The 10,699-nt window shown below is 54.3% G+C and overlaps 1 protein-coding gene and 1 long non-coding RNA gene across 17 annotated transcripts in view; one reads left to right on the top strand and one right to left on the bottom strand.

Moving 5' to 3' along the window:
• Positions 1 to 4,658: 4,658 nt before the first annotated feature.
• MYT1L (myelin transcription factor 1 like) overlaps positions 4,659 to 10,699 on the bottom strand; it is a 422,156-nt gene continuing 416,115 nt past the window's right edge. For 13 of the 16 annotated variants that reach the window (XM_027077770.2, XM_027077768.2, XM_027077773.2 and 10 more), the window contains 2 exons: positions 7,767 to 7,910; positions 4,659 to 7,470 (listed from right to left, as the gene is read on the bottom strand). In XM_027077770.2, coding sequence (XP_026933571.1) covers positions 7,330 to 7,470; positions 7,767 to 7,910 — 285 coding nt within the window. In that variant the 3' untranslated portion in view covers positions 4,659 to 7,329. The remainder of the gene's footprint in view (positions 7,471 to 7,766; positions 7,911 to 10,699) is intronic. The other 3 variants (XM_053201315.1, XM_053201316.1, XM_053201317.1) reach the window with 1 other exon arrangement.
• LOC113604894 (uncharacterized) overlaps positions 9,348 to 10,699 on the top strand; it is a 29,011-nt gene continuing 27,659 nt past the window's right edge. The window contains exon 1 of the long non-coding RNA XR_008289733.1: positions 9,348 to 10,680. This is a non-coding gene — a long non-coding RNA (uncharacterized LOC113604894). The remainder of the gene's footprint in view (positions 10,681 to 10,699) is intronic.

Here is a 10,699-nt window from a genome sequence, read left to right as displayed (position 1 = left end):
TGCCTCCAGGAACCTCCGCGGGAAGCTGTGTTCTCGTCCTCAGACCTTGACCGGCGCTCGTGTCACGAGGGACCTCGCCCGGGAGGGAGCCACACTCCCCTTGGCCCTCCGTTCTTGACCGGCCATGTCTCATCAGCGACCGAGATACGTCCGCCAGAGCTGTAAGGCCTTGGGGCCGCACCTCGTCCGTCCCACTGCTCGGAAAGGGGGGCCGGCCGGGCCAGGGCGGGCCTCCAGGCTGGGGGCCCGGGGGGGGGGGCAGGTCCCCCCACGAGGCTCCTCAGGGTGCTTCCCGAGACCTGCTCCCACCTCAGCCAAGTTGGTCCTGGGGTGGATGCTGCGGGGCCTTTGTGGGGACACACGCGAGCGTAGGGGGGGACGCGTGCTAGGTGCCAGTGGCCCTTCCCCCCCTGCTCCCCAAAGGTCTCTGGCAAATGAACGCCTCCTGTTACAAAAAGAAGCTAGTCCCAATCCTGAGAACACGCACGCTGTGACTGCTGGCGGTTTTATTAGATGCTCAGCGTCTTGGCGTTTGGTTCGCTGCCTGTGTCTCAGGCAGTGCTGCTGGGCTGGGGGCTTGTGGGGGGTTGGCAGCTGCCCGGGGCTCACAGACCTGTTGTCTCTTATTTCAGATCTAGGGGCAGAGGGGTGAGCAGGTGTGAGGCGGGCGAAGGGGGTGCTGGCTAGGGCTGACCGCGCCCCTGGAAACAGCGCTGAACCCGGCCCGCTGTTGCAGTGCTGGGACCTAGGACAGTGCAGTGAACACTCTCGTGTCCCAAGCCCTGGGGACAGACAGTTCCTGCACATTTACCAAATCCTAGCTGGTCCCCACCAGCTGACACCAGCTCCCTCTTGACGCCCTAAGGTGTAATTCTTGTTTCCTGACTCATCTGTACTCTTCTCTCTTCCCTTTAATGTTAAATTAACGTTCTGTGTTTATCATGCTCCCCCCCACCCCTATGTTTGTGCATAATGATGAGGTTCAGAGTATGCTTTCCCAGAACATGGCACTTGGGCACATTGGGTATTTTTTAAAGTCTTTTTATTAAATTTTTAAATGTGTATTTATTTATTTATTTATTTATTTAAAAAATTTTTTTTTCAACGTTTATTTATTTTTGGGACAGAGAGAGACAGAGCATGAACGGGGGAGGGGCAGAGAGAGAGGGAGACACAGAATCGGAAATAGGCTCCAGGCTCTGAGCCATCAGCCCAGAGCCCGACGCAGGGCTCAAACTCACGGACCGCGAGATCGTGACCTGGCTGAAGTCGGACGCCCAACCGAATGCGCCACCCAGGCGCCCCTAAATGTGTATTTATTTTTGAGAGAGAGAGAGAGAGAGAGCATGCAGGGGAGGGGCAGAGAGAGAGGGAGACACAGAATCCAAAGCAGGCTCCAGGCTCTGAGCTGTCAGCACAGAGCCCGACGCGGGGCTCGAACCCAGGAACCACGAGATCATGACCTGAGCCGAAGTTAGACACTTAACCGACTCAGCCACCCACGTGTCCCTTTTTAAAGTCTATTTTTATTTGTTTTGAGAGAAAGAGAGCGAATGCATGCAAGTGGGGGAGGGGCAGAGAGAGAGGGAGACACAGAATCCGAAGCGGGTTCCAGGCTCTGAGCTGTCAGCACGGAGCCCCACACGGGGCTTGAACTCACAGTGAGATCATGATCTGAGCCGAAGTCGGACGCTTAACCCACTGAGTCCCCCAGGCGCCCTTGAATATTGAGTATTTTAAAGTGGAGAAATTTGGGGACAGCCGTCTCAGGAAGGACTCTACCCCCCGCCCCCAGTGGGTCGGCCCCTCAGTGAGGTGCTCACCACGTCCCAGCGAAGACGCACCCTCGTCTCCAGGCAGAGGGGCTCAGCGCAGTGCCCCCTGCCGGTGACTCAGCCTGTAACAATACTCTTCTCTGGTCTTCATTTCCTTACTCAGGCTCCCGGGTCTTATCAAACTTCCATTAAATGGATTTGTATGTGTTTCTCTTTTCAATGTCTTTTCTTGCAGAGGCAGCTAACTTAGCCGGGAATGTAGGGGGATAGGAGGGAAGCTACCGCCCCCCCCCCATGTTTAGCTTTGTTTATTTTCTTATGTTGTCTTGCTCAAAAATTATTTTGAGACAACGTAAGGCATGTGCACAATCACACAGGAAGAAAGCGGGTGCAGGTTAAAGAAAGAGTGGAAAGCGGAGGGTTCCGAAGGGCACACGGGGCCAGAGACCAGAGAGGACCCTGATGTGCCGGGATGGGGTCCCAGCATGCTCCCCGAGGCCGGCCGGCACAGACCAGGTCCTCTGGGGCCGCCTCGTCCCGGGCTCGGGCCCTGGATGGGGGACAGGTGTGTGTGTGGGGGGGTGGGGACACGTCTGCTCTGTCCGTTTGCAAGGAGGTAGCTCCAGGGCGTGGTGGGCTTTGTGCTTAAGTTCACGTTGTTTTTCCACTTTCGTTCAGAGTCTGTGCAGTGACCCATAACTTTTTTGGGTGTCATGTGATGGAAATATAAAGACAAAGTACAGAAGCTAGAGTTTTCCCTTAACGTGTATTTTAAATCTTACCCCCGAGACCCTGGCTCCCCGCCTTGCTCTGCTGTGCTGAATGTCTGTGGCCAGGGACCCTGGAGGTGGGGCAGGGGGTTGGGGAGGTAGGTGCGGGGAGCCGGGCAAGCCGGGCATCCTCTGTGCTTTGGGCTGGGGGTTCCTTGTGTTCTGGAGGGTGGGGAATGGACAGTGGGTGTCCAGGAGGGGACTGAGGAGGAGTCTGGGCTCCGTCTGGGGTCTGGGGGGGGGGGTCCCTAGGGGCCCGGCCCTAGAGCGGCCTCCTCTCCAACTGGCTCTCCTGCTCCTCCCCCTCTGCCCCTGTTCTGTGTCCTCCTGCTTTTAACACCCTCGGGGCAGCTCAAGACCTTCTAGAAACCTCACTACACTCAGGCTTTTTATTTATTTACTCAAAAAATTTTTGAAGTAGGCCAGCTTCAGACAAAGGAGCCAGAGGACAAAGGGTCCCCGACATCTCTGCCCACTCTCTTCTTTGCCTCCAGGCCCCCGGAAGCCCGTCATTCCCCCAACCTCTCCCTCTGCCTCCAGGGTCCCCCTCCTCCCTCTCCCTGAGGCCGGCCCCCCGCCGCCCACGCAGGGGTGCGGTACACCAGGTCACCTTGACGGACCCCAGCCTCACTGCCACCCAGGTGGTTACACTTCTGTTCCCTGCACTATTCACTTGTAGCATCACAAGCGTCTCACCCGTGAGCCTGTCACCGATGTTTAACGGCTCCGTAGCATCCTAAAAAGTGCACTTACCATGAATTGTTCAATCGTTTCTCCAAAATAGGACTTATAAGTTACTTTCATTTGCCTCGGTGCATGTATAATTGCAATTGTTTTGGTATTTTAGGATAGACCTCTGGAATTATTGGGCCAAAAATGTGAATCTCATAAGGTCTTTGACATGACTGCTAAAGTGCTTCCCAAAGTGTTGACAACAGTCCCAGCCACATTGCTCCTCAGGGGGAGTGGCTTTCTGGTGACAAGATGACAGACTTAAGTCACGACAGCGGCTCACGGACATGCCACCTTCTGCGTCAACTTCGTTTGGTTCTTGGGCAGGGCCTTTGACCGAGCTGCACCTGCTGAGGGAGACCATCCCTCCTGTCCTGGTCACTCCATGAAGCTGGCCCAGATGTTACCCGTGAGATCTCAGACAGCGCCAGCCGGCCGGGCGGGTGCTCAGGTGGCCCTGATGCTTGAGGACGTAGAGGACCCCCCACCCCCTCCCCGGGATACAGTTTGGATTTAACAAAGATCACCAGGCCTCTTCCTCAAATGTTGTATTTTGGGGGATTGTGTCTATATAGGAGGGTGTTTCTGGAATTTTAAAGGGTGACTTTTACCAGCATAAGTGAAGGAAAGGGGGTGATGCAGTGACATGTCATGTCTGAAGGGCAACTTGTCTTATGGGTGGTCCTTGCCAGTAGCTTGAAGTTAAGAGTGGGTGACTGAGCAGCAGGGCCGATCATGGGGGGTGACACAGTGTCCACGGAAGGGAGCTGCAGGGGCGCACAGGGCATCGCTCAGAGCACCTGAGCCGCTGGGCCGTGGCTGTGAGGCTAAGCCAACCTCGGCAGGGTCTGCAAACCCACTGCCCTGGACGCACTGCCCTGCCCTGCCTCCCGGGAGGCAGAGGGCGGCCCAGGATCGCGCAGGAACACGGCCATCAGGCCCCAGAGCAGGCTGTGTCCCTCAGGGTGTGGGATAAGGAAGAACCGTAAAGGAGGCTGTCGGCTCGGCTGGAACGTGTGGATACGGTGCGAGGAGGACGTCGTATCGCGGGTAATCGCGCTGTGGTTGTGCGGGACAACGAGCTTGTCCTGGGAGACACCTGCGTGCAGACATGATGTGTCCTCACAAGAGCGAGGACAGGAGCGGAGGCAAATGTGGCCGAGCGGCCTTGCGCAGCAGCAAGGGGCAGGGAGCGTCCTCAGCTGCGCGGACGGCTTCGAGAAACCATCTATGGGGAGCCCTCGCGGAGGGAGGCGCCCCCCTAGAGAGGCCGACACTGAAGCCACCGGCTCTGGGGCCACACGCTCCTCGTGGGCCCAGACGCCGTTTCCAGACTCAAGTGAAGACGCGGACCCTGGGTAGAGATCCATCGTGCTACAAATGTGGCAACACCGTTTTTATTTAGAGTAAGATGTGTTAACATCCAGCATGACAAAATTTGTACAAAGTTCACAATTTAAAAATGAAGTATCACTGCAACTTGTGATTCCACACATTTATAGCAAAATGAAAGTGTCAACAAACCCATGCCGTGTAGTACAAAAATAAATCAAACTTCAGTTCCACAGAGCACAATAAATATTTATACAAAATTCTGTCTTCATAAATGGTTACTTAAATTAACTCAGAAATGAATACGAACAATAAGTTATAATAAATAAACTCTGATGACTCACAATAATTCTGTATGAAAGGTCAGCATTCTAATATGTGACACTTTGTGATCCCTATATAATAGTCACAGATAACTCTTGATTGGATATTATGTACCAACGTTAGATGAGCAGCAGATTTGTGCTTAAAACCCCTTTCCATTGTACATAGGTGATAACGAGAAGAATCCAGAACTGATACTAGCTATTACTCTACTAAAAGCATTACTATATTGGCAAAGAAGCTGCGGACACATCGCGGCAGGGAAACGCATTCGCCCACACGAACGGCAGGGCCCCCCAGGGAGCCCAGGGCCCCGACGGTGTATATGGCATCGGGTGACCGAGAAGCACCTCGCTTCAGCTCTCGAAAAGGCAATTCTGAGCACGGCAGCTACAACTAATCGCACAACAGAAAGAGGGCGCTCTCCAGGGCGGGCGCTGCAGGGCCCCGGGAGGTCCGTCATCTTTCCCAGCTCGTTAGTAACGTCCTCGCGGAAAACTGTGAGCGTTTGTACAGTGGACAGTATAAAGTGCCGCTGGGGGTGTACATATATTTATACACATATATATACCGAGGTTGAGTATTGTATCAGTATTTGCTGTGAGATCCCTGTAATCTCCCTTAGCAACATCGTCGGGTCAGCCGTGAGGGCTCCTGTCATCTTTCCAGGGCCGGCCTCGCGAGGCTGCTGACCCCGGGAATTGCACACCTCCGTACGGATATATAGGACAAGGTAAGTGCAAATAGTCGACTGGCACGTTGTGGGGACAATGACCCTGTAAGTCCTGTTCTGCTAAAAATATTTTTTTTTTATTTTTACAAAACCCATCTTTTTTTTTTTTCATAACAAAATTTTAAAGTACTTCTGTACTTCCTGCATAACATCAAGACATGGAGGGAAGAGATGCCGTTACATGTAACTCAAGTCAACACCAGAAGACACAACACGCCGTCCTAGGGACTACTCGGAAGGGGAGGGCGCAGCAATCAAAAGTGGTCTTATGCATACATATAGTGCAGTCGTTGGAAGAAAACAATCAAATCTCCAAGTATAAGCAAGTCTAGGATGATCTAGTGTAAAGCAAAAAAGTGCTGAAGTATAGGTAATTACTCTTAAAATCTGATTGCATTCGTTCTTAGAATAGGTCGTGACAAATCAAAGAGCAAGGCTCTGCAAAGGCCCTGTGGTTGCCGGGTCTCCAAGGGAAGGTGGAACAGAAAGGCCTGTGTGCGGGCACTCGGCGTCGGGCGTCCCCGCTGAGCTGCGCTCCGCCGCCCAGCAGAAAGCGCCCCGCGGTAGGACTCCCGCCTCATTTGCCTTATTCCCCGAATGTGAAGTCATAGTAACAGCGACAACGACAGTAATAATTTCTAAAGGTGGAAAGAGGGGAAATAAATACTCTGAAATTATCTCTGAACTTAAATTAGAGCACACAGGTTCTGTGAGACAGACGCCATTGCAAGGACAGACGCTTCAGAGGGGCACACAGCTCTCGGGGAGATAAGGGGAGGTTGCTCCAAAGTCTACTGACACTGGAAAGGGAAATCTTCGCGCTGTCCACCTCTCATAAGCCCCTGTCTTAACTGCAGTTCCCAGAGGCACACCATGTAATGCTCAGGAGTTAATTTAAAAGTGCTGTTTAAGCTGCTTTGAATCTTCTGCCAAGTTTCCATGGCTTGATGTTGTCTTACAATAAATTACTTATCTCATTTCTTACAGTTAATCCATATGCCATTTCCTTGGAATGCAAAAAACCTCATTTATTGCCCCCACCATACACCATCCTCCTAAAACAAACAAACAAAAAAATCACATAATATTTCCAAGCATTGTTCAAAAATAAAGCATTTTTTTGCAACCAATTCTTGCTATGAAACAATATGCACACAAAATGTTATTTCTTAAATTCCATAAAATCCTCCAACATGAGGCAAAATGATAATGTCTAAAAAGTGGCTGCGGGGTCACCACATGATCATTCAAAGCTGGGTTTTTTTTTTTTTTGTTTTTTGTTTTTTGTTTTTTTGTCCATTTCAGTTCAAAATACTAAAACATTTAATCACTAAAGCATTAAAAAGAATTTACACTCTATTTATTTTGATCCGCTTACCTCTTCAGAAATATATATACCCCCAAATGTGCATACATTAGCAGCTATAAACATTACATGGCATATCACACTATGTCAGCTTATATGAAAACGTACAAAATGTGAATGTATTGAAAACTATTCTGCAGGTACTATCTTTAAAGCAAGACATAAAATCATTATGAAGTCTTGTAAGCGTCACACTGTTTCAAACAGAAATAAATATAGAACACTTTCTGGTGAATCACAGCAGCAAAGAACAACAGGTCTCCTTTTAAACAACATCCCGTCACCTACAGCAGCTGCTCAGACCTGAATTCCTCTTACAGCTTGCTTTATATTTTCCAGTAGGGCTTTATTTTCTGGGCTCTGATAACGATCTTGATTTGTATACATGTCCGTCAAAGTAGTCACGTATGCATCAAAATTTTGTTCATTGATTGGATCCTACGAGATATTAAATAGTAGTTCATACACAACTTTTACTTTCTTAATAGGATATTCACATCAGCATAAAATACTATCATAGCATAGGGCCGCCGTCTTTTCGCTACTTAAAAGGCCTACTCAGAGCGTAAGGACTTAACCTTACGGGGAGCGCAGGATCTGCCCCACCGGTGCTTCTAGCCGCTAGCGCTACGGTTTTGGGGGCGGTGAGCGCAGACATCCAAAGTGTGGAGAACCATGAGCTTAGGCACAGAAGCAGACAGCGACTGCCTGTACGCCCGCCCTCAGTCACTTACCATGTGCGGCAGCTGGATGTTGGCTAGGCTGTGGATCAGGGACTGGCTCAGGTTGGCCAGCTCGTGCAGGAGAGACTCATTCTGCTGCTCGATTACTTTGTTCTCCTCTTCAATGGTCTTCAGGCTGCTCTCCATCGTGGTGATCTAGAAGGCACAAATTTGTGTGCCATGTAACAGGAGGGCGGGCCGTGGGGTGCGTGTGCCCCCACAGCGGCAGGCCTGGGCAGCCCGCCACCCAGAGGCCTGCTTCCCCCAGAAAGGCTTCGATGGTAAGAAGCGGTCGTTTTAAGGGTCCCGTTCTTAACGCTTTTGATGCATTACCCTCAAAATTTGCTAACTCGGCTACCGCAGCTTGTCTTTCCGGGGAGGGGCCGATGGGCTGGGCCGGCTTTTATTCTACGTTTTCACAGCTCTGTCCTCAGGCAGGACTATCACCGAGGACCTCTCCCACGAGGACGTCTCCAGCGACTACTCTGACCCCAACAACGCTGGGGCCAGCTCGTCCGGTTCAGCCTGAATCTAATTCTGCCCCCGGTTAAGTCCTAAACTGTAAAGTTACTCGTGAGGCAGGTGGCTGTCTGGTCCACAGGTGTCAGTGGGCCCTCGTCCACCTCCACGGGCGATCGCTGCCCCCTCCCCCCGGGTGGTACGCAGTAGGCGTTCTCCGCATCTGCAGGTGGAGACATGACCGCCTTCCTGGACTACCTGAGGCCTACCGGGCTTCTCTTAAATGAGAGGCTCAGGGGCCTTAGCGCCCCCCGGCCCCGCCTCCAGCCCACAGCCAGCGCTCACTGACCCAGCCCGAGCCGCCCCCACCCGCCTGGGCTGCTGGGCGTGCACGCAGCCCGGGCGAGGCAGGCAGGGCGCGCGGGCGACCCAGGGCACAGTTAGGGCCCAGGAAAACGGGCACCTGAACCCGGTCCTTCACGGGGAAGCCGCCTTCGCCCCTGAGTTAACTTGCACCGCCCCTCAAACTCTGCTCCCCCGTTCCTCACGGAGCCCTTCCCTGCTCCCGTTAGCCTGCCTGCTGCTTCCTCGGAGAGCCAAGACCCGGGGCCTAAGGGGGGCCGCGGGCCGCAGCGGCGCGGGGGTACACGGGAGGGCTCTGGAGAACACCCACCCACGAGGCTCTCCTGCAGGGATGCGCACCGTGTTCCCACAAGACCTCGGTCACTCCTGCACCGCTCATCAGCTCGGGCCCAAACTAAAGTGACCCGCCCCGGAAACACGTGGGGTTGGCCGCAGTGCAGGCTGCTGAGCAAAAGCAGGCCCCAGCCCCGCCCACCTGCCCCAGCCACGCCCCCTGTCCCAGCCCAACTTCCCGTCCAGCCCCGCCCCCCTGCCCCAGCCCCGCCTAGCTGCCCCAGCCCCGCCCTCCTGCCCCAGCCCCAACTTCCTGTTCAGCCCCGCCCCCTGTCCCCGCCCCGCCCACCTGCCCCAGCCCCAACTTCCTGCCCCCGCCCCACTCTTCTGCCCCAGCCCCGCCCCCTGCCCAGCCCCGCCCACCTGCCCCAGCCCCAACTTCCTGCCCCCGCCCCACTCTCCTGCCCAAGCTCCGCCCCCTGCCCAGCCCCGCCCTCCTGCCCCAGCCCCGCCCTCCTGCCCCAGCTGTCTGAGGGTGGGGCTCTCCCCTGCTCTGGGAGGGGCGGTGGAAGAGAAGGAGGCGGAAGCGGAGACCTCTCCAGTCCGTCCTGGAGCCAGTAGGGAAGCCGCTGTTGTGGCAAAGCCCAGCGGAAGAAAGGCCAGAGGTAACTCTGGTAGAAGGGTCCTACAAACCAAGAGGCCTGTACTGGTGGGGGTTCCAGGACTGGGGGTTTGGGCAGCCGTCCAGCAGCCTGGTTCTGCTGCCCATGAGCCATGTGGTCTCGGTCCCCTCCCTGTCCTCAGCTTGGGGACAAGGACACAGGTGTCCCTATCTGACAAGCACATCCTCTCTAAATGCTTGGGGAGCATCTAGTCACTGTGGCAGAGCTGGGAGGCGCCGGGAAGGCCTGTGTGTGTGCATTCAAAATCTAGACAAGACTTGAGTGAAAAATGAGATTTATAAGCAAAATAGACGTAGCTAAGAATCACTGATTTGAGAATATTAGAAACATATGTAAGTCTTCATACTGTTCTGACCATTTCAAATGGAGTGACCGCCACTTTTGGTCTCCAGTTCTGGACCTGGGACCCGGGGAGAGGCTGGGGCCAGACCCGCCACCCAGAAAATGATAGGAAGCAGCAGAATCTCTTTCCACGCTGAAGACTTGCACGCAGCCCCAGCGTATGAACAGGCGAGGCAGCACTGGGCCCAGAGCCGCGGGCTCGGTCCCTGTCTCTCCGAGTCACCTGGGCAGGGCCTCAGGCCTGGATTTGCTGGGTTGGGGAGAACAGCAGGGAACGGACCATCTCAGTGGTTCGTCCGCTCAGACTGCTGGGCTGTGTCCCCTGTGGTGTCTCTGTGCGGCCTGGTGGCCCCGGGAATGCTTGCCTTTACCTCTGGTCACTGATAGGGAGTGAGGGTGCCAGGGGTCATGGGAAACCCAGGGGCAGGACCACCAACCTTCTGGCACTTTCCAAGACAAGGTTGGGAGGCTAACTGTGCCATGGCCAAAATTTAGAAGGCAGAGGCACTCAGGGGCTGCTGGGTAGCGGGGCTCTTGTGGCCACAGCCTCATTTGTCCCTGAGCGCCGACTGGGGGCGGGAGGCTGCCAGGAATGAGCACGTATGCCTTCCTCCTGAGGGACACCAGGTCCGGGCTGCTCCCGGGCTGCTGAGTGCTGTCTCCGTGGCCGAGACTGACCGTGTCATCATTCAGCTGACCTGCCCTGCACCCTCCAGCTCACGGACCCTGGCTCAGCATGCTGTAGTCCCTTGAAGACACCGGGCTTGCATTCCAGAGACGAGGAGCCACCGAGGGACAGCAGCCAGGTCAGTGGGATACATGTCA

The sequence above is a fragment of the Acinonyx jubatus genome, chromosome A3, assembly GCF_027475565.1.
Source record: "Acinonyx jubatus isolate Ajub_Pintada_27869175 chromosome A3, VMU_Ajub_asm_v1.0, whole genome shotgun sequence".
Taxonomy (NCBI): Eukaryota; Metazoa; Chordata; class Mammalia; order Carnivora; family Felidae; genus Acinonyx; species Acinonyx jubatus.
The sequence above is the reverse complement of the archived record's forward strand: the minus strand, read 5'-3'. Positions and strand labels throughout refer to the sequence as shown.